This window comes from Peromyscus eremicus, chromosome X (assembly GCF_949786415.1).
Source record: "Peromyscus eremicus chromosome X, PerEre_H2_v1, whole genome shotgun sequence".
NCBI lineage: Eukaryota > Metazoa > Chordata > Mammalia > Rodentia > Cricetidae > Peromyscus > Peromyscus eremicus.
In genome coordinates, this window is record NC_081439.1 from 42097038 (window position 1) to 42123851 (window position 26814).

Genomic DNA, 26814 nt, shown 5'->3' on the forward strand with positions numbered 1-26814 from the left:
TGCCTTCCTTAGTTTAAAATGAACATAAGCCACCTATACACATTTAAATGTACTTAGGTAAAGTGCTAAGTGGTTGTGATTTTAAGTACCACAAACGATATTAAAATGCTCTCTTCAATGAAATCTTTACTTGTTCATAAGTTACCTGTTTCATGTTACTTATTTAAAAGAAAGGTGCCACATTTATCCAGGAGTCGGCCACTGGCTTTTCTGCTCATTCTAAATGTTTCCATGTGTTTCTAGCCAGTGTTCTCATTTTCTGACTGTATTACAGTTTACTCAACCAACCTTTCTTTCATGTGTCTTTTGATGATTGAAATGCTTTGCATTAGCAAAATTTACTTGTGAATGAATAATGTAACAGTTAAAAACTAATACGATTTATCATGTTTAATAATGTTGATTAAAGACTGATGTGGTGGTGCACTCAGGAGGCTGAAGCAGGAGCATCACTGTGTGTTCCGGCGAGTACGGTGTATGTTATAAGACATCTCAAACACACATTCAGAGAGAGAGAGAGAGAGAGAGAGAGAGAGAGAGAGAGAGAGAGAGAGAGAGAGAGAGAGAGGGAGAGAGGGAGAGAGGGAGAGAGGGAGAGAGGGAGAGAGGGAGAGAGAGGGAGAGAGGGAGAGAGACAGACAGAGACGCAGAAAGAGAAACAGAGACTGAAAAAATGGTTTTAAAGCTACTTAATTTTAATACTCCACAAGAAAAAAATTAAAAAGACTTGAAGTTCTGGGCATGGTAGCATATGACTTTTATCCCAGCAGTGGGAAGATAGAGAGGCAGGCAGATCTCTGTAATTCAAGGCCAGCTTGGTATATATAGCAACTTACAGGACAGTCAAGCCTATATAGCAAGACCCTGTGGTGATATTGTGTTCCCCAATATAGCGTGCATCCTAATAAATTTATCTGGGGTCAGAGAACAGAACAGCCACTAGACAGACATTGAGGCCAGAAAATAGTGGCACTCACACCTTTAATCCTAGCATTCCAGAGGCAGAAATCCGTCTGGATCTCTGTGAGTTCAAGGCCACATTGGAAACAGCCAAGCATAATGACTCACGCCTTCAGAAAGCAGAAAGGTATTTAAGGCTTGAGGACCAGGAGCTAGAGTCTGGTTAAGCTTTTAGGCTTTGAGCAGCAGTTCAGCTGAGATCCATTAGATGAGGACACAGAGGCTTCCAGTCTGAGGAAACAGGATTAGCTGAGGATTTGGCAAGGTGAGGTAGCTGTGGCTTGTTCTGCTTCTCTGATCTTCCAGCATTCACCCCAATAACTGGCTTCAGGTTTGTTTGTTTGTTTGTTTGTTTGTTTTTGTTTTTTCGAGACAGGGTTTCTCTGCGTAACTTTGCGCCTTTCCTGGAACTCGCTTTGTAGACCAGGCTGGCCTCGAACTTACAGAGATCCGCCTGTCCCTACCTCCCAAGTGCTGGGATTAAACAGGTTTGTTTTTATTAATAAGACCTTTTAAGATTCTTGCTACACCCTGTCTCAAAAAAAAGTTGAAATATACCAATGCAGAAGCATTAATGCATTGTTTATTTTACGGATCAATTGTAGAACAATATATTGAGATGTTGCCATCAGTATGAAAGAACAATGGTGTGCCAGACCCCACTGACTAACGCAGGCAGACGGAAGCTGAGGCCAAGAATGAAAACTATAGATATATATAGGTCTCAGGCAGGTCAGACTCTGCTGATGATGACTGCTGACCTGGAACATGTATTTTCTGGAAGTGCTGAGGTAGAAACTGTTTAGTCTGCTCTAACGGAATGATTCATCATTCCAGAAACTACTTTTGCTGTGACTTAGTGCTAAAAAGGTGGCTTTTGTGTCTGCTGAAACATCTCTGTTAACTGAATTTTCATATGTAAATGAGAAATGCAAATAAGAAAGAAGGGGTCAATTTATTTTAAGTAAATTTACCATTAGTTATCAATGGGTACAATTTCAAACATTTATAAATCTTGCATTTTGTAAAAAAATTAATGTTATCTTAAAATTATTGAACAGAGATTTGCACAATTATTTACAATTAGCGCAACCTGGCTTTGTAGAAATATAGCAAAGTTTAAAAGTATCACTGTCAGAATAATTTCACAGTTCCTTTCTATATTTATGCCACTTAAGTGGCAGCCATATCAGTAAAACCGAGAAGATTCAATATTTAGGAACAGCACAATCAGAGCAGTAATTATCATCTATCATAATATCAAATAAACCTTTTTCTATTAATATATCAATATTTTCCATTCTGAACTGATAAAACAAAATAATTAGGAAGCATTATTTTCATACTACATTATTTCTTTAGTATAAAACAAATATGTTTTAAAAAGTGATGTTAGGAAGCTAAATTAGTGAGTTATAACAAATAATTCACAATATTTGCAAAGTTACTGGTTTCACTGTGAGGCATTTGCAATGATAAGTTTTTTGCCAGTTATGGCATTAAATAGAGATGATTTTCTATCATACCAGAAAAGAAGAACATCTTATTAACAGGTAATAACATTTGAAGGAAATTATTGGCTTTATTCACACATTTTTTTTCTCCTTGGCTTTTTAATTGACGACAATTCCTCAACAGCATCTCAAAGATGGAAAACATCAACCCAAAGGAACAACTGTGTTTGGAGCAGGACTGATATTTAAGAACAGTATTTACTGTTATATGCCACAGTTGTTTCTCCTTCCAGCTGAGCTAATTCAGTGGTAGAGTATAAGAAATAATAGTGGAAATCACAATAGAGTACATTTATTTTATTGACATTGAATATATACTTAAATTTCAAATGTTGGATTTTATAAGAAAATTTTTCTCCTGGTAAATAATATGCATAACCGTTGCCCAAAAATGTATACAGCTTGTTCTCCCCCCAAATTTATATACATAGTAGTCCACTTAAGACCAGCCCTGTTATAACTTACTGAATATAATGTGCTCTTAATTTATAAATGGGCTACCCTCAGTATATAAAATATATAGGCATGTATGTTATACGTACAGAATAAAAAATATAAAAAGAAGAAATAAAAAACAGAAAAAAAGTGTTCTATCTTGTAAGATCTAGACATCATAATTAGTGAGACAGTGTAAAACACCTGAAAATTGTTCAATTTTGGCAACCACTGTTCAGAAAATGTCCAAGTTATCAGAACAGCAAATCATTATCTAATCATTCCTTAGACGTTTCCATTGAAATATTCAGTGATGTTGTGGTCTTCTCATAGGTAGAAAAGAAGACATTTGACCTGTTAAAAGCAAACAAGCCAAAGGCCACTCATTTTGAAGCCGTTAATAGCAAACCCTTCCTCACACGTGTAGTGAAGAGAATCAAATCCAGGTTCACTAGCATCTGAATACACCGGATGACACAGTCCAGTGGACAGGACACAAACTCATCCTAGACCTTAGAGGGCAAAGGATTACAACAATGGAGGGGTCAGCCCCAAAGGAAACGGGCCCAACCTGAACTGTCTGCCAATGGGAAACAACAACACTAAATGTTTCTGGAGCATTCTTTCTGGTGCATTTTCTTTATTTCAGGCCATAGATCTACTTGGAGGATCATGCAGCAGGTGGTTTATGAAAAAATCAGAGTCCATGAATAGTATCATTACATTATGCGACAGAATTGTCAGATTTTCTTATTACATAAAAAGCTTGCATCTTGGGAATCCATGAGGTGGTATTAGTTATGGGATACCTAAATGGGGACAAAAACCATAACAGTCAATAAGGCATATATGCATTTCAGGAGTTAAAACAATAAAGGCTATTCAATTATTTGATCTACTAATTCCATACTTCTATATAACAAATTCCATTATTTCTCTATGATGCCTAATAGTTATAGAGCAACAAAAGTAACTAGGCCAACTCCAAAATTAGCAAATTTTACCACTATAGATAACTATTTGGCAAGGCAAACAATTGCCACTCTAATTGAATCTCAGTAGATGTCACCAAAAAGCAGGCCTAAAGATGGTGACCATACATATTTCAGAAGCCTACTATTTTTGATATTTAATGTATAATTTAACTTAAAGATACACTACAAGTCTCACTTTCCTTGGAGTTTGGGACTTTTCATGCTATCATAGTATCAAAAGAAACAAAAACCAACAAAATCAATGAAGGTTTTCAGCTATGATTTTTTTCCTTATCTTTTCTAGGTCATATAGCAAAAATACTCAAGATAATGAAAAAAGTAATGGGACATTTTCTAAAACAGTACTTATCTTTGCAAAATTAAATTAAAGTTTTCATGGCAATGTTTCGAGTCTTCTGGCAAACATCTCAGAAACAGAAAGAGAACAAATGTCTGCTAATTCTGTTACACGGTTTTGTAGACAGAGCCTTTAGCATATTAGCATCAATACCAAAAATAAGGTATTTTTAGTACAGAAGTAGGTGATTTGAAAAAATTTATCCTGTGTATGCTTGAATATGAGGAATACAGAAAAATCTTATACAATCTAATTTTAAATTCTCATGCAAATAACTCAGTTTCTCATTACTTAAAATATAATCTAATGTTCTGGTGATAAAACAAATTTGTTTCATGCTTATATATGGCATTCAACTAATGATATCATCTTAAAGATATGCTTGGCACTTTCCATAAGCAAATGTTTCTTCAAAAGAATGTAGTTTAAATTTTATATCTTAAACCAAGGTCAGGCATCTCCATATTGAATACAAGAATTAAACTAGCTTTTCCTCTAAATATAAATATTGAAAAATAGAAGCATGTTACAAAATAACTAATTTCCATTTTAGATAAAAATCTGAAGAAAAATTAAAGAGTTGCCAGAAGTAGCTTCTAAATGGCAATTATGTTTAAATTAATACTAGTGGTGCTATGCATTTTATAACACCCTGAACCACTACTTTTATAAGAATAGTCAGTAGAAGCTAATGTACAAAGAATACTTCCATTTTATTCCAACCCTAATTTATTTAACTAATAATTGAAAAGATTTCACAAAATGTATTTTTTAACTAAAGTAAAGAACTGAATATCTTTCCCAGTTTTTAGGGTTTTACAAAATTCAGCTAACAATCTGACCAAAATTCTTGCAAGAATGGATCTACTTAGACATACTGAGAACATTTTCAGAAGTCTCAAAAAAATCGTGAACATTTGAAAACCAAGATGGTTAATGTTAACATTTACAATTTAACTTTCATCAGTCATTCTGAAATTCCTTTCAGTTAAAAATTAACATTTCTACTTTTTGCTTTTGATTATTACTGCAGCTGACAGCATCATGAAGACCTTCAAAGAAATCATCAGATAAGACTTTTGAAAATGTTTAAACAAAGTCATAGTCCTTAATTCTAACTGTCCCCAAAGATGAACTGATATAACTAATCAGGCCTTTAATTGATTTCTGGATTTTTAAACATAGGAGGAAGAAAACAAACACTAAAAAGCTCTCGGCTGAGTTACACATAAACACATGAAAGCTAACTAATAAAAGTTGTCTAATTGAAAGAGTAACTAACCTGAGATGTACCTTGCTCCGATTAACATTACCATGCTACTCACTATAAAAAAGCCCAAAGGCAGACTACAGAAGATACTAGGGTCACCTGTGGTCATCCAAGGAGAAGGGAATTCCAGTCAAGCAAACCAAAAGAAGAGACACATAATTACAATATTTATGTTAAGAATCACATGATAGCAAAACAAGTTATAAAAATAGCATATTCATAAAAGCTGGCAAAGAGTTATGACTTTAAATCAAAAGTATAATCAATATCAAGGCTTATGAAAGTTAATGAACAATACAGATAGCATGCCACAAGAAGCCAAGAACATAACACATATAGCCAACGTCAGCTTTCCACAGGTGAAGGCAAAGAGAGCTTTTTGGGAGGCTGTGGGTTTGTGCTTTCTACATTATTCTCCCAGGGACAGAAAATGAGCAGTGCAATTCACCCAAGAGTATATTAGAAAGGTTTTATTAGTCTACTTTATATGAGCTTAAAACTCTTTTTATATATAATTTTTACTGAATTTGTTCGTGGACAATCCCATACATGTATGAAGTATCCTCTCTAATCTCCCCATTACCCTTATTACCACTCCCATATCTCTGTAAGTACTTTCCCACACTCAGGTCTTTTTTGTTTTAAACACTGACTGATCTTGTGTTAAACTAGATTTTGGTGTATAATGAAATCAGTCTGGAAGTACTGCTGAAACTAAATGGTATAAGAAAACTAAATTTTATTAGTGGAGAACATGAGTACTTTTGTGGTCTGAGTTCTCTTGAAATCCTTTCTTTTGAAGAATATGCATTACATGTAGCATTTACTTAAATTGAAAAACTATGTACCCGCGAGCTGGCACAATGGCTCAGTGGGCCAAAGTGCCTTCTGTGCAAAGCTGGCAGTCCCAGTTGGGTTCCTAGTACCCTGTAAAGGTGGGAGGATGAAAAGCAAGCCCACAAATCTGTCCTCTGACCTATACACACACATGTACATGCGCACACACACTCCTCTACACACAATGTAGCTCAACTATTTAGCACATTCTGGGTTGTTAAAGATTAAACCTAGGGCTTTTGAGCTACACTTCCAGACCCTAGAATATAAGGTAATGGCCCAGAGTTCTGAAAATCCACTATAAGACAGGGCATCATTCAAATATGCCAGATAAGGATTCTCCTGAGCACATTGTATGCTATGTAGTCTGAAGATTGTTGTTTCTATTTTGGAAGAGGATTTTCTCCCACTCATCATGGATTTCTTTTCCCTTAGAAACTGGATTTTCAGTAGAGTTCAATAAGCCATTTACCTTTTTCTGTCACTGTTTGTTACTTTCTCAAGTGAAAAATCAATCTTTTTATTTCCGTATTTGTAGAGACCAAAATAAATATTTTAGTTTGATTTTCGAAAGGAAAACGTCTGGTTCTCTTAAAGAAAGCCATCAGCTGTAACTTCCAATCACTGATTTTTCTGATGTCCCCACAGTGAGTTTTGGTGTGAAAAGATCTGAGGATTGTGGCTAGGGGATACTTGCCTAACATTCACAAAGCTCAAAAAGTTCGATCTCCAACACCACAAAAGTGAGGTGGTAGAGATGGAGGCATAACTTCTAGAAGTTCGTGGTCATCCTTTACCACACAGTGAATTTTAGTCTAACCTGAACTACCTGAGATGCTGTTTCAAAAATAAGAACAAAAGAAAAAACAACAAAAAGATCTCTTAAGCTATCAGTTTAGGTGGTACCCACTTGATGAAGCTATTTCTTTTCCAGTGGGATGGTCACACATATATGTCACATAAGTATTCATATATTTATATACAATAAATTCATATTTTATGCATTTATAGCTGTGTGATATATTTAAACCAATTTGAACTATTTTCAAAGTGTTTGGTGTGTTGTAAATCCAAAGCCAAGTCATTATAATAGGCTTTCTCTAAAAACCCCTCAAAATCCTGAGCTGGGCATGGTGGCTCATACCTATAATCCCAGCAGTCTGGAAGCTGAAGCTTGAGGTTTGAGTCCACCCTGGGCTACACAGTAAGATAAACTGCTGGGTGTGGTGATGCATATCTTTAATCCCAGCACTTGGAGAAAGAGGCAGGCAGATCTGTGTCAGTTTGAGGCCAGCCTGGTCTATGTATCATTATTATTATTTAAAAATTTAAAAATAAAGCTGGGCAGTGGTGGCACATGCCTTTAATCTCAGCACTTGGGAGGCCGAGGCGGGCAGACCTCTATGAATTCTAAACTAGCCTGGTCTACAGAGTGAGTTCAAGGACAGGCTCCAAGCTACACAGAGAAACCCTGTCTCAAAAAGCAAAACAAAAAAAATTAAAAAAAACCTTTCTCTCCTAATGTCATCTATAATATTAGTATATTGATATATGTGATTATATTATTAATATTATTAGCTATATAAGTAATCATATTTAATATATTTTAAAATTGTTTATAATGCATTCAAACACACTTATAAACAAAATAATATGGTTGCTTCAACAACGACAACTCTTTTGGAGATTAAGTGATATAATATCTTTTTCATAAATTAAACTAGAGTAAGTTTCAAAGTAACAATTCTAATATCTTTTTGGTTTTATTAGGTTAGGGCTCTATCTGTACTACCATTATCATACAACTTATACAGAATATAAGCTGCCATTATATAATTTATATTGTTTAAAGGAATACATTTAGCAAAATCTTAAATATTATTCTGAGTTAATTATACAGCTTTGAGACTACCCCTAGACACTGTACAGTTCAATGCTTTCATAAAATTATTGAAATATTTTTAATCATTGGTGTAACTATAACAAATATAAAATTAAGAGCAGGATCTGCTGGTGCAGACCTTAACCCTGGCTACCTGGGAGTCTGGGTCAGGGCAATCAGTAAGTTCCAAGACTGGCTGAACTGTAGCGTGAGTTCAAGGGCATCCTGAGCAATTAAATGAAGTCCTATCTCAAGATATAAAGTAAAACAATGGCTAGACACAATGAAACCCATTACTCTGTAAGAGAATTTTTAAAAAAATGAATAAAAAATATATAAAAAGAAAAAAAGGAGAGCTGAGATATAGCACTTGCCTAATGCATATGCCCTGGGTTCAGTCTTTAGTACTGAAAAACCATTAAAACTCAACCAATGAAATTACCTTTACTATTGATGCTGGCAGCGGAAAATAAAGAGATGTAAAATTTTAAAGCTGGGCATAATGGCATCTATCTGTAATCCCAGCAGCCATGGAGACAACAAGATCACAAACTCAAGCTTTTACACAGCAAGTTCAGAGCCAGCTCAGGCTAGATGAGACTACATACAAAAAAGGGAAGAAAAATGAAACTAAAACAAGAAAAAAGACAAATTAAATTTTCGTTTTCTTTTTACCATTTTTTTCAAGTATTGAAAATTCATTGACAACGAGAAACAAGTGGAAAATGATCAGTTGGGCTTGCGCAAACGTTGAAGTGAGCATTATATCTTCAACAGAAAGTCAAGAGAAACATGTATATAAGGTGTGGGGGAGGAGAGGACGCCAGGATGGTTGTATCATTAACAAAAATTCACCTAGTCCAAAAAAAATCACATAACTAACTTTGCGTAGCACTGATTTAGGGGAATAAGTGAAGAAATCAGAGTCCACAGTTGTTATATCTCATATAGTGCTAAAGAGCAGTACGTTTGACTGAGAAATGTAATTGTCAAGGGTCTCAAAATTGTAGTCTTAGCAAAAATAAGTTAATCCACCATCTTAGAAAGAGAGGTGATCCTGGGGTATGCATAAGACTTAACAAATATTTTTTTTTAAGTAGAAAGGAAAAAAAAGGAGCCCAGTCTCAAAACCAAAAGCATATTAAATTTACTTAGTCAGAAAAGGGAACAATTTTAATAAGGATCACCAAGGGCTAAAAATACAGACCACAGTGAATTACAAGTGTCTCCTAAAAGCCACGTGCATTAAAAATGATTCTATACTACTTCATTGATAGACTCTTCCCCAGTAAAGTGTGCCATTCATTCTACTCCACATCTTGGAAAAGGACTATAATACTGTGTCATCAAAGGCAGCCCACAGCTATTTCAACCTGAATACTTTACTAAACCTGAAGACTTTCCTGCCTAGGTGATCTGAAAAATAAAACCGTCCTTTATTTTCTGCTAATAGCATTTCTCAATTATAAAACTTCCAACTTACTATATTTAGTTTACTTCCTCCTCTCTAATTTCATAGGAATTCACACTTCAAAATGGTTTACTCAACCTGAACACTTTCCATGAAGTGCCTAGAAGTTAATACACTTTTCGATTGCTTCAGGGGATAAAGAAAGCCTCCCAAAAAGGTAGATATGATCAGGGAGAGGGGAAATAAAAGAGTCTAGTTGATTTTTTTCATAAGAAAGGAATCAGAAATAAAAATTTTACTTTTGGAAAATTCAGTTATTCATTGACATGCCAGGACTGAATCAACAAGGAATGATATGGCAGGCTAAAGTGAAGGTATGAATATTAACCTATAATTTCCATTTTATGGTTAAAACTCTAAAGTGTTTTCCAAATGTGAAAAACATCAGATGCAGGATAATCCTTTTCTTCAGAGCATCCTGGCTTAGTATAAACAGCCATACACTTAAATAAACTATTTAACACACGAAGAAAAATGTCAACAATAAAATAAAGAAGTGTCAATGACAGACAATAAAAAACACTTATTTTACCACTTTCTGGAGACTGAGTTGTAACCCAACCAATTGACTTCATCACAGCTTTCTTCCATGTGGAGTAACGGATTTCACTTTCTAGAATTGAAATAAGGAAAACCGTGTGAGACGTAGTTTGTTGAGGTGGTCAAAACAGAATACCTAAGATTGGTTACACAGCAGTCCTAACAGCTCACACTGAACCAAAGTGAGCCCTTCCTGGAGCACAGATTTGGCAGGACACGCTTGTTGGTGTCTGGCAGTGAGTGGAGGAGATACGTAGAAGCTGGAGGAAAGATTTATGATGGAAATTTAGGGTGAGGCTAAGGGAGACTGGGAGACAGCTATCTGCTCTGAAGACAGGACTGTTAACAAGACAGTGGTGGTGATTTCAGAAGGAAAATCCCATTTGATTTGTTTTCTCTTCTTTCGGGGGGGGGGGGGAGAGTTGCCATGGAGAGAGAAGTGAAGTGCAACAAGGACAAAACAGAATTGATTTTGGTCCAGTCGAAGGAATTAGCAAACACTGATTGCTCACAAGACTCAAACCATAACTGTCCCATCTCTAGCATCTTAAAAGTGGGCTTTCTAATGTGAAAATCTGTAATATAAAAAGTACACAAAAATGAACAACGATGTTGCTCTCCTCCACAGGACTAGTTAACAGAGTATATCTCCCTTCCCTTCTCACTTGGTTTAGTTTAGTTTTTTTTTTTCTTTTCCCTGGGACAATGTTTCACCATGTTGTCCTGGCTGTCCTGGAACTCGCTCTGTAGACCAGGCTGGCCTGGAACTCACAAGAGATCTGCCTGCCTCTGCCTCCAGAGTGCTGGGATTAAAGGTGAGTGCCACCACATCTGGCTTCCCTGTCTTACTTAAACAAAAACAAACATCAAACAAACCCTGAAAACCTAGAAGCTGTAACTGACAGCTTAGGTTTCTCTCTTGTTTGCTTTGTTGTTGGTTTTGGTTTTGTAATTGAAGTGGGAGTGGTACTCTCCTAAATAATACAGATGGGACCTATTTCCCCTTATTTATTCTTGCTCAGCAAAACCCAATATGCTTAGCAGCCAAATTATTTTACTCCATACCTTGTAAACAAATCAAAGGGTAAAAGTTTCCCCACATGAAGGCCATTTTCAATGTATTCCACTAAAAGTTTTATTTTTTATTTGCATTCTTCTACATACCAACATCCAGTCAGACCTGCACCATTTGTTGAAGATGCTTTCTCTTTTCCATTGTATACTTTTGGCTTCTTTGTCAAAAATCAGGCGTCCATAGATGTGTAGATTTATGTCTGGACTTTCAATTCCATTCCAATGATTAACCTGTCTGTTTTTATGCCAAAACACCATGTGGATTTTATAGTGCTGTACTATGGCTTGAAATTGGGGATGGTGATACCTCCAGAAGTCCTTTTATTGTACAGGACTGTTTTAACTATCCTGGGTTTTTCATTTTTCCATATGAAGTCAGATATTGTCCTTTCAAGGTCTGTAAAGAATTGTGATGGAATTCTGACATGACTACACTGAATCTGTAGATTGATTTTGGTAAGATGGCCATTTTTACTATGTTAATCCTACCAACACATGAGCATGAGAGATCTTTCTGTCCTCTGATATCTTCTCCAATTTATTTCTTCAAAGATTTAAAGTTCTTGTCATACAGGCTTTTCACTTGCTTGGTTAGAATTACCCCAAGGTATTTTATATTATCTGTGGCTATTGTGAAGGGTGTTGTTTCCCCGATTTCTTTCTCAGACCATTTGTCATTTGTATAAAAGAGGGCTACTGATTTTTTTGAGCTAATCTTGTATCCTGCCACTTTGCTGAAGGTGTTTAACAGCTGTAGGAGTTCCTTGATAGAATTTTGGGGGTCACTTATGTGTACTATCATATCATTTGCGACTAGTGATACTTTGACTTCTTCCTTTCCAATTTGTATCCTCTTGATACCATTTAGTTTTCTTATGGATCTAGCTAGAACTTCAAGTACTATGTTGAATAAGTATGGGGAGAGTGGACAGCCTTGTTCTTATTCCTGATTTTAGTGGAATCGCTTTGAGTTTCTCTCCATTTAATTTGATGTTGGCTGTTGGCTTGCTGTAAATTGCCTTTATTATGTTTAGGTATGTCCCTTGTATCCCTGATCTCTCTAAGACTTTTACCATGAAAAGAGGGTGTAGATTTTGTCAAAGGCTTTTTCAGCATCCATTGAGATGATCATGCACTTTTTTTCTTTCAGATTGTTTACATAATGAATTACATTGTCATATTTTCTAATGTTGAACCAGCCCTGCATCTCTGGGATGAAGCCTACATGATCATGGTGGATGATCATTTTGATGTGTTCTTGGATTTGGTTTGTGAGTATTTTGTTTTATTTTATTTTGGTTTTTTGAGACAGGGTTTCTCTGTGTAGTTTTGGTGCCTGTCTTGGATCTCGCTCTATAGACCAGGCTGGCCTCGAACTCACAGAGATCCACCTGGCTCTGCCTCCCGAGTGCTGGGATTAAAACCATGCGCCACCACCGCCTGGCCGCAAGTATTTTATTAAGCATTTTTGCATCAATGTTCATGAGGAAAATTGGTCTTTAATTCTCTTTCTTTGTTGAACCTTTGTGTTATTTGGGTATCAGGATGACTGTGGCCTCATAAAATGAATTTGGCAATGTTCCTTCTGTTTCTAAGTTGTGGAATAATTTGAGGAATATTGGTATTAGCTCTTCTTGGGAAATCCTGCAGAAGAGGGAAACCTACAATCTGAGGAAGGATTGTAGGAGCCAGAGGGGTCAAGACACCAAAGGAACACAGCCCACAGAATCAATTAACCAGGGCTCATAGGGGCTCATAGAGACTCGACCAACAATCAGAGAGCCTGTATGGGTCTGACCTACATCCTCTGCATAGATGTTATGCTTGTGTAGCTTGGTATTCCTGTGGGACTCCTAACAGTGGGAGCAGGGACTGTCTCTGACTCTTTTGCCTGCTCTTGGGACCGTTTTCCGCCTACTGGATTGCCTCATCCTGCCTTAATATGAAGGAATTTGCCTAGTTTTATTATGACTTGACATGCCATGTTTGGTTGATATCCTTGGGAGGCCTGCTCTTTTCTGAAGGGAAAGGAGGAACAGTGGATCTGGGACAGAAGGGAGGTGGGGGGAGGACTTGGAAGAGAAGAGGGAGGGGAAACAGTGATAGGAATATAATACATGAGAGAAGAATAAATTTTTTTTAAAAAGTATTATTCTTTAACTATACCTTCAGCATTGATCTGAGGTTCAAACCGCTCCATTGTGACGGCTGACAAATCCTCAGGTTCAAGACTCCAAACACCAACACCCTCTGCAGCTCCAGCTGCCATGGCAGCTCCTAGAGCAGTTGTTTCAGGCATGGATGGTTTCACTGAGAAGAGAAAATTACGTCAAGAATTTTGTAGTTATATATGCCTGAAGGATCAGTTCTTCCCAACATTACTACTTCTGGAGTTTAAAGGAGTGAAGGATTACTAACCTACTGGAATATACAGAATGTCTGCTTGTAGCTGCATAAGGATCTTATTGCTGGTCATTCCTCCATCTACCTGCAAATGACTGAGTGGAATTCCACAGTCGCGGTTCATGGCATCCAAAATCTTAAATAAACCAATGCAATTAGCATGATGAGACCACTTCACAGTAACATATCTAAAAATGGCAACCCTTCATACACAAACCTGGAAGTATTTCTCAAAGCCCACAAGAATGAAATTGAGACACCGTATTCTGATCTTCCAAGCCCTCCTTGATCTGGTTGCAACCAATCTTTTCTGGCATCATACTTCTTTACTTACTCTGCTGTTCAGCAAGCTAAGCATTCTATTTTGCATATTCATTTCCTGGATTGATGCCTCCATTTGTGTTCTTTCCTTTGCCCAATATGTACTACCCTACTGCCTAGTCTTCTCTCCAACATCAAATACCCAGTGGTTGGTGATGAAGGTATTTACAAGATAATGATACTCAGGAGGCAGAGCCAGGTGTAGCTGTGTGAGTTCGAGGCCAGCCTGGTCTACAGCATGAGATCCAGGACAGGCACCAAAACCACACAGAGAAACCCTGTCTCGAAAAAACAAAACAAAACAAAAACAAATAATGATAGTTGGCAGGGGAGAGAGGGCACACTTGTATTTAGAGTAGTGTTAATGTAGGCTTCATTTTTTCAATTGGAAACATTTAAAGTACTTAATAAATTTCAGGCATAAATATATAATTAATATTTAATGTAAGGGTGATAAAATGGATCAAGTATAAGAAAAATAGGCCTATATTCATTACCTCTCGGGTTTGGAAACAAACAGCTTCTAATGCAGCAAAAGCAATATGACATTTATTGGTGAACTGAGTGAGTCCACAGATGATCCTAAAAATACACACAAAAGATTTTCAGACTAGAATGATATAAGTAAATCAATGATTATTCTTCCCTCCCCAACCTCTGGCTCGTACAGTCTTTTTGTCCTTTCTCTTTCAATGGTCCCTCACTCTTTGGGAGGGGGTGGAGCTATCCCATTTATAACTGAGCACTTTACTGACACTTTCTTCTGCACTCTGGCCAGTTGTGAGTCTCTGTATTAACCACCTCTTCTCTGGTGAGGACTGAGAGCTGCACTAATCTATGGGCAGAGAGAGACCTACCTAAATGAGTGCTCGGCCACTGAGCCACAGCCCAGCCCTGCAATTAAGCCATTGATCTTATGTCTCAAATATGTAAAGAGTGAATTCAATAGACAGAAATGTAGGCAGGAAAGAAAATTGGATATATTCACGGAGTAGTTCAGAATGTCTTTATAGGTCATAACCCTATATCCACAGGAAATATCTGTGATCTAGCAGAACAGATGGTATTAACACAAAATTAAATCTCATTCATTTAGATGGTAGTGCTTTTAAGGGTCTACAATGTACAGGTAAAAATAGACAGAAAATAATTAATCAGTTACTAACTAATTTAGTAAATAATCAAGACCCCCCCAAGACATATTGTCAACCCTATTCCTCTTTCATTATTGTTCTTAATTTTTAATAGCATATATTAGTTAAACCTAATGAGATTCATTATGACATTTTCATACATCTACATAATGCTTTTTGAACATACACAACACATTATTCTCTCACTCCTAATAATCCCCTTTCTCTTCTCAACTAGCCTGCCTTCTACTTTCATGTCTTTTATTATCATTTACTTTTTAATTAATACATAATAACTGTATATTTTAATGAAGTGTTGTTTGATGTCTGGAGAAAGGTATATAACTATCACTCCATGCATTCATCTCACATTTGTAATAGGAACATTCAATATCCTCTTTTCTAGCTGTTTTAAAATATGTAGTAAATTACTTGTAACTATGAAAGTACTTACCCTCTTGCACTGGGCTCCCAATAAGGTGCATATAACCCTGAAAATGCTGGAACAAAGTAGCAGCCATAAGAAGTACCTACTTCTTTAGCAAGTTTTTCTAGGATTAAAAAAAGAAAAGCAAAAAGAAAAGCAAATCAGTATCTCACTTTGTTAAATAAACATATATACTTTCAAATTTAGATCAGGATTTTCCATTTCTAGTTCATTAGTAGTAAAGTGTTACTAATTACAATAGAATGCTAAGAGCACTAAGAACACTTCCCCCACATTGAATGCAATGCCCTCACAAAAAACTGAACTCAAGAAACTGGCTTCATTTCCTTTGGGTGTTTTAGTTCATTTCCATGTGTATGTTTGCTGTATTGTGTACATGGTGAGGGTGTGCATGCATGTAAAGGCCAGAGGTCAACCTTAGTTGTTGTAACTTGGGAGATGTCCATCTTGTTCATTAAGACAATGTTTCTCACCGGCCCAGAACGTGCCACAAAGGCTAGACAGCCCCAAAGAGGTAGCCAGCCCCAAGGAGCCCCCTGTCTGCAACTTTCCGGCTTGGGATTAGATGTGGAAGTCAGCAAGCTTGTTTTTTTTTTTTTTTTTTCAAATGTAGACTCTGGGGACCAAACTCAGACCCTTGTTCTTGCACTGCAAACACTTTACCTCCTGAACCATCTCCCCAGCCCCATTTCCATGACTTTGAAGTTTCTTGACTAGGAGATGAGGTGGCTTCTCCTCCACCTAACCAGAAATGCATTTCTGATGGTCTTACCTTCAGGCAAAGTTAAACAAGTAGATGAAACTGGGAATAGCTGAGTTCTAATTACCCATAGACTGAATACAGCCATACTAATACTAATTTATAGGTACCAGTGTTTTAATACTCACACTAATCCAGAAGTTAGAGCTCTTTCTCATCAGAAAAATGTAATTACACTGCTCTACCTGCAGATCCACCAGGCATTCTTTGGTGTTCAATTTCATGCATGGGTAATTTTTATGTCCCATCTTACCACTTTATTAATATCCACCACAAATTACATCAATTTATTGTGTAATAAATCTTCATCAAATAGTCTTTTCTGGATAAATCAAATTTACATAAAGGGTTTTACATAATTCATAGATCAAGTTAGGGGCAAAGTAGGTATTTACAGACTGTAGGGACAAAATAGTAACCTTTTCCATTCTTTAGAATGTTTCCTTTGAAGCTTAGTCTTGCTATGTGACTGGGACTGCCCTGTAACTTGCTGTGTAGACCAGGGTGGCCTGGAACTCATACAGATCCTACCTCTGTCTTCTGAGTATTGGGATGAAAGGCACGCACCACAATGGCTGGCCTTCTTTAGACACTTTAACTCTTTACAAAAACATACTCACCAATTTCCTCTGAGGACTTAATAATTCCCAGGTTGTCTCTTAGCCAGCGGATTACGGCACCAGCTATAGCAACGGAGCCCTAAGGGAAAGAAGAAATCCAAGCTAGCGTATGTGCTGCCATGAGAAAGGGCACTCTTTATGTATGATACCTCTAAGTGGAGAACAGTCAAACAATTCCATTTTCACGTCCCTACAAATATGAAAAACTATGACTTCCAATATAAACAGTTTTACCTACACTATGAGACAGGGAAAAAAATGGACTCTTGTAGCACACCCTTGAACCCATCCTAAAAGCTGACCATCCATCTTTTGAGCACTTTGATCTTTGTATAATTTGATGAGCTACTGAGGCATAGTGTCACCTATTAAAAAAAATCTTACATCATCCACAGAGCTACTGCAATGAGACACACTAAAAATTTAAGTATGAGATATATATAAAATAGCACAGAAAAAATCAAACGAAAATCTAGCAAAGACATAAGTGATTATTCTTTAAAATCAATCACATTGTCACATGAATAAGGCGCTGGATTGAATCTCTAGTATCCCTCCCACACCCAGTCAATCTCCAGGGGATTAGGAGGAGAAATAAGGAGGAAAACATAATTGTAGTCAGATGTGAGTCAAGTTTTAGTACTTAATTGCTATGTGATCTCAGATAAATTATATAGGCTTTCTGAGGTCCATGTTTTTACCTACAGAATGATGGTAACTATTACAATACTTATCTAAACAAACTACCATGCCTCTTACTATGAGCATACATGTCAAGTTCCTTTCTAACCATGAACACTAGCTTCCTTAATCTTTAATTGTCAGTAGCATAAACTATGATTGCATGAATATGAAATGACCAAGATCAGTAAATTCATAGAGAAGGAAAGTAAGTTAATAGCTGCTTAGGTCTGAATGAGGCAGGGTGGGATGGTGCGGGGTAGAGCTGTAACGGGGTTTTTCTTTAGGGTTATGAAATATTCTGGAGTTGTTGTGCTGTTGTTTGCAAAAATGTACGACTATACTAGAGACCATAGATCTGTACACATGATAAAGGTAAATTTGGGGCTAGAATTGTAGCTTGTTGGTAGAGTAATTTGCCTAGCATACACAAGGCCCTATTTTCCATTCCCAGAATCAGAAAAAAAAAATGAAAAGGTAGAAAATAATTTTAAAAAAAGATGTTTTGGTGCTTGGACTTAATAAAGCAGTTATAAAATTATTTCTGTTGAGTCATTCCACACCAAATATCAGATGATATTAAGTGGAAGAACCTGCCACCAGGTCAGCTAAATGAATTTCAAATTGTCTTTCTGGCCATCATGTTGCATATCAATAATTCTAGTACTTGGGGAATGGAGAGAGGATGATCAGTAGTTCAAGGCCATCCTGGGACACTTAGTGAGTTAGAGACCAGCTTGAGCTCCATTAGATCCTTCCTTAAATTATAAAAAAAAGCTGGAGAGATGGTTCAGAGGTTGAGTACTGGCTGTTATTCCAGAGAACCCAGGTTCACTTCCCAGCCACCAGATGACAGCTCACAACCATCTGTACCCTAGTCTCAGGTGACCCAATGCCCTCTTCTGGCTCCCTTGGTCACTGTAGAAAAGTATGAAGGCAAAATACCCATATACATAAAATAAAAATAATGGTTAAAAAAAACAAACAAAACGACTAACCAACCAACCAACCAAATGTCCCTTCTGGATGTCAGTTGCCAAAATGCAAATGAATCACACTGTTTTTCTTTATACAGTAACTTTATATGCAAAATTGTTAAATAGTAAAATAAATAAAAATAAAATCAAAATTAAAGTATGTTTAATGTAACATATTAATATAAATTTTAAATATGTAATGAATATTAAAATCAGAATTCTTTGTACTGAGTTTAATATCTAAAATATCTTTTAAAATTATTATTATTATTAATGTGTGTGTGTGTGTGTGTGTGTGTGTGTGTGTGTGTTTTCACATGCCCTGCTATGGTGTGCATGTGGAGGAACCACTTTCTGGAGTCACAAGATGGCTCAGCGGGTAAAGGATCTTGCCACCAAGCCTGTTAGCCAGAGCTCCATCCCTGTGACTCACATGGCAGGAGGAGAGAATTGACCTCCACATGCCATGCCACGCACCTCCTCAATAAACACATGGAAGAAACAGGAAAAAGGAAGCAGCTGGGTATGGCGGCACACAGAGGCTAACCTGGGGTACATAAGAGCTCCTTGAAAAACAAAAGTGACAACAGACAGCAAGAGCAGCTAGAGGAGTAATACACCAAAGGAAAGAAAAGCAAGGTTTTGATTACAAGGTAACAACTCCAGAGCATTGTTTCAATGAAAGCCAATGCTTTAAAAATTACAAAGCCACGGGGCCCATAAGAGTAAAGGCACTGACTACCAAGCCAGGGCCACCCCCCAGAATCTCCATACTGGAGAAAACTGACTCCTCAAAGTTCTCCTCTGATTTCCACACCTGCACTGTGGCATGTGTGCTCACAGCCACTCAATAAAGAAAGATTTGCTTTTCAGGAGATAAGGAATGTTTTGTTCTAATTGAAGAAATAAAGAACAATACAAGCAGCTAAAATGTGCATCTGAAACAAGAATGTAATTTTGGTATCTTGATCTAATATATAGTATGGTTTAGACTTTAAAGAAATTAATAAAATGACATAAACCTCTTAAATTTGAAAAGCCAAGCACGTAAGGGCTTAGAGAGATGGTTAGTGGATAAGAGCATTCACTGCTCTTCCATTCCCAGCACTCATATCACGGGCCTCACAACTCCCTGCATCTCCAGCTCCAAGGGATCTATCTGACCCCTCTTCTGTCCCCTTGGAGCACCTGCAGACACTTACACAGACAAACACACATGCACATAAATAAAAAGAAATGAATTTATTAAAATGAATCTAAAAAAGACATGTGGTTTTCTGAATTCCGGGGCAGGAGACAACATAGAATATAGCATAATGTTTTGAAGCTGGACAGGAAAAGGAGTACAGAAGAAACCACAAGTGTCTATTCAAGTCACCCCAAATTGTATCCTAAATACAAAGATGCAACTTTTCAATGTCTCACCTACAAAGAGGAATGAGCCCTAGTTCTAAGTCTTGATTCATTGGTAAAGGTGCATGTAAGCATATAAGCATCAACGGTTGCACTCTACGGAAGACTCAATAGAAAACTGAGACGGTATTTAAAAAAAAATCAAATGATAATACAACAAGATGAATGTATTATTTACACTAGGCTGGGATTGCTGGCTAGTGATCCCTACAAAACCACTTGTCTCTGCCAAGTGCAAATCATAATGCCCGATTGTTTTTCAGAGGGGTTCTGAGGATCGAACTCAAGTCCTCATGCTTATGAAGAAAGCACCTTTACAATTGAGCTACCCTACTCCCTCCAAGAATGTACATTATAAAAGTCCACAGAATGTTTATTAATGGCAAATATTCATATTCTTAATTGATAGAGTTTTCATAATTCCTAATGTTCTCAATCTTTTATGATTCCCTGCTACAATGGAACCAATGACTTGCTGTTCATCAAAGGTGGAAGGATTACGCAAAAACATGGGTGTGATTATGTGACAGAAAACCACTGCTCTGTATTGCTGGGCACTCTCCTGGCCCTGTATTCTCTGAGGAAGACAAAGGCCAAGTTGAGAAGCCCCATGTGGCAAGGAACTACAAGAGGCCTCTGGACGCTGCTGAGAGAGGTCTCCAGCTGATAGCTAAGAAGAAACTGAAGCCCTTTGTAGGAGAAGGAACTAGATTCTGGCAAGAGCCTTTATCAGGCTGAAAGCAGATGGCATGCCAGATAAGCCCAGAGCCTCAGTCCACACTTAACTAGAGCCTTTCGAGATGCTAGGGTACCCAGAACTGCAGAACTGACAGGCAATTAATGGGTGTTATTGTAAGTCACTCAACCTTGTGGTCATATTGCTATATATCAAATAACTGGCTATTACAGAGGCTTCCACCGAAAATGTACAATCTTGCACAAGAAAGATGAAAATCTCAAAAATAGTAAGTATTAACATGGTAATCATAAATCACACCAATGTAGAGGTTGACAAAGAGACCATTTAGGAAGCTAGTAGAAGAAGATAAAGAAGCTTCTAATGCTTATATTTAAAAGGAGAAAAATGTGGCTTAACATAGGCTTTAATCTTGTTCATATTTTTGCAGGCCTTTAGAATAGAGGGATATGCAAAACAGTCTGGCCTCTGAAAGTCCATGATGGGGGTGAGCAAGTACTCCCCACTAACTAGCTGTCCTCAGACCTCACACACATGCCATGCCATGTTCACTGCACACACACACACACACACACACACACACACACACACACATACTTTTTAAACAGCCTATGTCCTAATAATAAAATACAGAACATGGAAGTCTCAAGCCGTAAGTAAGGTCAAGTTCATGACCATATTACAGGCCCCCAAAAAGGAGGTTTGTTTTGTGAAACAATACCTAGAAAAAGAAGCGGAACAAGGAAAAGGAAAGCCTGGCTTTAGGAAGACAGTATCCTACTGACCAATGACAGAGGGAAGACAGAAGCACAGACGTGCCCTCCTTTGGTCTACTTTTTTCCACCATGGAGAAACATTTTCCAAACAGAAAGGGCAGGACAAATTGAAGCAGCTTGATCCAAGACTGCAGTTTCAGAATAAGATAAAGACCATGTGCTCCAGTTCCTTTTCACATATGATCAAGTGAGAACTCAGAGATAAAAATATTAAGCCTAGAATCACCTGCCAGCAGCCTGGAAGAAACAGGGAAAAAAATTTCTTGGCAATGAAGACGATGCAGATGCTTACATAAACGTAGTCAGTCGTATTTTTAAAATGTTGTTTGTTTTAAACACAGGGTAACAGGCAAAACAAAGAAAGACATATAAACTAGTGCACCCTGACTTAAAGACACAGTAACAGCTATGTGGACAAGACTGGAAATGTGCAGCACAGTGAGACTGGGGCTGCGAGCATGATGGCTTCTGATTGATTTCTCTGTGTGTGTCAAGAAATAGGAGTGGTAGCCAGAAACTGCTTCCTCTAGAGGAAACTCGTCCAGAATGTTCTGTGCAAGACAGGGAGTGCAATCAGGCTCAAGGCTCGGAGCCAGAGGCTTAGCTAGAGCTCTGCTTGTGTAGGGGTGTGGAAAAATAAGCGCTTGTCAACTTATGGGCTAAGGCTAGACCATAATGGACGATGAGGCTGGTACTAAAAAAGTCTTAAATCCATAAAGAAATCCACAATAAAAGTTCACCCACAAAACTGAACATCTGGGATAGAATTCATTTGAGTCTGACAACAACCTTAACATAAGCATTAAAAAGACTTGAAGAAGTAAATTAGGACATGACTTCCATTAAAAATAACAACAACAAATCCAGACATGGTGGCACACATTTATAATCCAAGGATTTGGGAGACTTAAGTAGGAAGCTGATAAGTTTGAGTCCAGCTGGGACTACAGAGTAAGGCCTTTTCTCAAAACAAACAAGAAATTGTGAATCAGTGAGAGAAGAAACGAAATCAGCTAGATTTGAAAAACAAACAAAGACTCCTTTAACTAAAAATACTAAAGGAAGTAAAAGGGATAAGCTCCAGACCACACAGAGATGAGTAGATTAGTGATCCTCTACACTGCTGTTGGAGTATGAGTCGAACTCAGTGCAGTGACAAACGGTTTGCAACATGGACTCAAAGAGAGAATATATATACAGTCTTTGGCCTAGAATTCTACTCTTCTAGAAAGGTGTCAAAACATAGATGCAAAACTACAGCAATAAGAAAGAGTGAAAAATCAGCTGTCTCTAATGACATAGGTCAATTTCACAAGAATAACGCTGAGTGAAAGAAGCCAGACCAAAGATGCAGGGCTCAGACTCAAATGCACACATTCGTGTTTCTTTATCTATCCCCACCTTCTCTAACATATAAGCTATTATCACAATGTAAAACCAAACTCTAGTGTTTGAGGTTACAGATTTAAGTCTTAGGACTATACATAAACATAGGAAACGATTATGCTAAAAGTTAGGACACTGTTTTTCTCAGGGGAACAGGGAGGCCACTGTGACTGTGGGTGGCCTAAAGCGGCTCCTGGAGGTTGGTGGTGTTCTACTACTGGACCTGAGAAGAGATTACATCATATTCTCTTTATAATAATTTGACAAGATGTACAGCAGGATTTAATTAATTAATTAATAACTTAATTAATATTTTTCTTATTTTTCATTTTTAAAAGTAATTTTTAAACTTAAATATATTTTATCATATTTTTTCCCTCTCCCAATCCATTTTTTTCAAATCTGTTTTTATTTTATGTTTTACCTGTATGGGTATTTGGCCTGGATGCAGTGCCCTTGGAGGCCAGAAGAGGGAGACAGATTCCTTGGGACTGGAGTTACAGAAGGTGTAAGCCAACACACTGTTGGCTGGAAATAACAAACTGGGTCCTCTGAAAAAGCAGTCAATGCCCTTAACTGAGGAGCTATCTCTCCAGTTCTAATTTGTATTTCTTCAGGTGTCTTCACATTTCACAATGCAAAACCAAACAGATTTTATGTATTAAGGTTTATTTCGAAGACAGAATTTGGAAATGGAAGGTAGATACAGAGTAACTCACCGGGGGTGCAGCACAGAGAAACAGATTAAATATATACAAACAAGGGTAGTTAAGAGACATGGGAGATGGGCTGAAAGGTTCCAACATTCATCCAATAGCAAGTCCAGAAGAAGAATGAAGTAATGGAGTAATATTTGAAGAGAGAATTGCTGAGAATTTTCCAGATCTGATGATAAATTGGGATCCAAGTACCTAACAGGACAAATAAAAATAAATCCAAACCCAGGAACATCACAGCAAAAGTAAAGAGCACTGATGATAAAGAGATGATGTTAAAAGCTCTCAGGCAATAAAAGAAATAATCTGTAAAGGAATTCCATTTAAACTGACAGCAGCGGTCTCGTTAGTTAGTACCAAAGGCCAGCTGTGCTAGTTCAGACTATAGCTCCAGTGCTCAGGAGGCAGAAGGAGGAGGATTTAGAATTTGTGGCCAGTCTAGGCTGCAAAGGAAGACCATGTCTCAAACAATCAAATGCACCATAAGGGATGTGGGAAAACTAGAAATCTATACTTACCCCAAATGAGGACAAAATAAAAAGCCTAAAAAAGAATGGGATTACTATCCTACATTCTTACTACAAGAACTACAAGAACAAAAGAAAACTGAATGGAGACATAAAAGGTATGGAACCAAAGAGATGGCACCGGGGCTGGCTGTGGTGGTGAACATACATACATCATGTCCACACTTGGCGGGCTGAGACAAGCATGCTAGAGGCCAGCTTGGCTTACACTGACAGAGTAAGCCTCCAAACAAGGATACTGCATCCAGAAAGGGATCTAACGAGTCAGTAAATGAGATTTACTCTCAACTGCAAAGCAAACTACTAATGCTATGTTGAAGAAAAAAGAGAAAATGAAAGCTTTCAACAACAGAATTCAACATTGTTAGCAGAGCTTCTAGGAATACAGTATTTGAAATCCTCATCAAGGTTGGGAAATTAAAACTATTAAATATATATATATATACTTTTATAAAACTTCAATTTTTTTAATGTAAAAGAAAAAAATCACTGAACTGAAAAAATCTGATCTGTCAAATCAGTAGGAGAGTGAAGGAAGACTCGAATAGCTGGATGTGGCGGCTCAGATCTGGAAGTCTTTCATTTGGCAGGCAGAGAGGCAGAGAGGCAGGAGGACTTTCCAGACTATCCAGTGACATCCTATCTCAAGACTCAAAAACAAAATAGGGTGAAGATAGACAGCTATGGTTTCAGTTTCTAAAGAGTGCAGAAAGTCAAAATTTAATACCTTTGATTTCAAAGCCTACTAACAATGTGTCAAATTAAAGGCATGATTATTATATGTATTGAAAGGCTGACAAGTAAGAATTAGTATAAATTTACTAAGTTTTATCAACCTAGCATTATTCCTCTTTTTTAGTTCGTTTTGATTTCTTAAAATGTTTTTAAATATTTGTTAACTGACAAAAAAGTTTAAGGAAAGCAAAAAGGGGGGATTCTACCTACTAATATTTTTAAAATTTGGTTTTTAATGGATGGGTGTGCATGCATATTATGGCCAATGAAAAATAACTGAGACAATAGCAGAATGGCCCTGTATAACTATCTTGAAAATAAGAAGGAAATGAAGTTCTCAATTAGATTAACTGAAAAGTCTTCTACAAATACACAGTGGAGCAGGCGTGGTTCGCGAAAGAGGATATTTTAGCAAATGTTCTGAGAACCAGTGGTATACAGAAGTTATTAGACTAAATTAAATAAACTCTCAGGCCAGAATAGCAGATGAATGCTTATGGTGAGAGAGGCACAAACCACACTCCTGAGTACATGCAATAAATATTACATGGAGAATAACCTTTTTCTCTCCAGGAAGACTGGTGATGTGGAATGCATCTAATACAGGGAGCTCAAAACTCCCAAGTACGTGAGTGATACCAGGGCCCTCAGGCAGTTTAAACCGGACGAAGAAGACCCAGACAAACTGAGAGACGCCTCCCAGCACTTGAGACCTACAGATGACCTAGGCCCATTACTAGGGATGTTACTAAGAAAATGTTTGAAACTGGGTGTGGAGGCACATGCCTACAACCACATCATTCAGGATGTAAAGGCAGGAGGATCAGAAGTTCTAGTTCACTCATCCTTAGCTACGCAGCAAATTTGAGGCTGCTTGAGATATACAAGGCCCTGGAGCCAACAGCTTAGAATTCTAACTTTTCAAAAGAAAAAGGAGACAAGAAGAAGATTTCACACTGGGTGAGAAGAGTAGGTGACCCCTGTCCTTGAGGCCTTTTCCAGATCTAAAATACCTAAAATTCTGTCTCTCATGCAAGGGCAAAGAAAGCATATTAATACTACTCCAGCCGCTGCTAGAATTATGGTATCCTCCAAACCACCCATTTTTTATGTGAACAGTGCTGCCCTGAGCATTCACCAAAGTGAGGAATAAAGGAGAGAAAGGGCTCATGGGATCTGAAATTCCAAGAAGGGTTAGGACAGCTTTAGATGCCTTTGTCTAAAGAAGAGAGCTTGAGATTGCTGTGCATATAGTTCAGTCACAATGTACTTGCTTGGCAGGTTCAATTCCCTGAGCTCAGGCACTAGTGCCACAAAGAAGGGGGCTGTAGGCCTACCAGCTGAGACATCTGAACTATGACCACAAGTCTAAACCCTTGACTAAATTATCATCAGATATTCTAAAAAAATGAGTCCCCATAAGTTATCAGGTAGTCCTTCCAATGTTAATTATACAGGGTTGGGAATGGAGCTTCTAGTTAGTACATATGAGGCCCTAGAGCCAATCACAGGACATGTGTCTGCTTTTACAAACAAAGTATTGCTTTGTTTGTTTCTTTTCATGATTCTGGAGCCTGAATCTAGGATTCAGCTGGAACCTTGAGAATGTTAGACAAAGTACTTTATCACTGAGCTCTACACCAACTCCTTTAATGTCTCTTGTACAAACCTATCATGTCCTACAGATAGATTTAGATCGACATAGTCCTATGATAATTTGCAAATGTATCTGCAACAGACGTTTCCTGGGATAAATCACCTCTTTTTCTTTCTTTCTCACATCTATATATAAACATAATAGTAATACAAGTAAACAGAATTGCTCTGCCTTTCTGCGCCCACTGATTCACTATGGAACACTGGGGCATTTTAGTTACTAAACAAAAAGTTTTAAGTTGAAAGAAGT

The 26814-nt window shown here is 37.4% G+C and overlaps 1 protein-coding gene across 2 annotated transcripts in view; it reads right to left on the minus strand.

Moving 5' to 3' along the window:
• Positions 1–1896: 1896 nt before the first annotated feature.
• Positions 1897–26814, minus strand: part of Gk (glycerol kinase) — a 78672-nt gene continuing 53754 nt past the window's right edge. The window contains exons 13-20 of one of the 2 annotated variants that reach the window (XM_059250216.1): positions 17001–17079; positions 15627–15723; positions 14537–14621; positions 13734–13854; positions 13482–13625; positions 10234–10314; positions 5524–5610; positions 1897–3718 (exon numbers count right to left, since the gene is read on the minus strand). In XM_059250216.1, coding sequence (XP_059106199.1) covers positions 3708–3718; positions 5524–5610; positions 10234–10314; positions 13482–13625; positions 13734–13854; positions 14537–14621; positions 15627–15723; positions 17001–17079 — 705 coding nt within the window. In that variant the 3' untranslated portion in view covers positions 1897–3707. The remainder of the gene's footprint in view (positions 3719–5523; positions 5611–10233; positions 10315–13481; positions 13626–13733; positions 13855–14536; positions 14622–15626; positions 15724–17000; positions 17080–26814) is intronic. The other variant, XM_059250217.1, reaches the window with a different exon arrangement.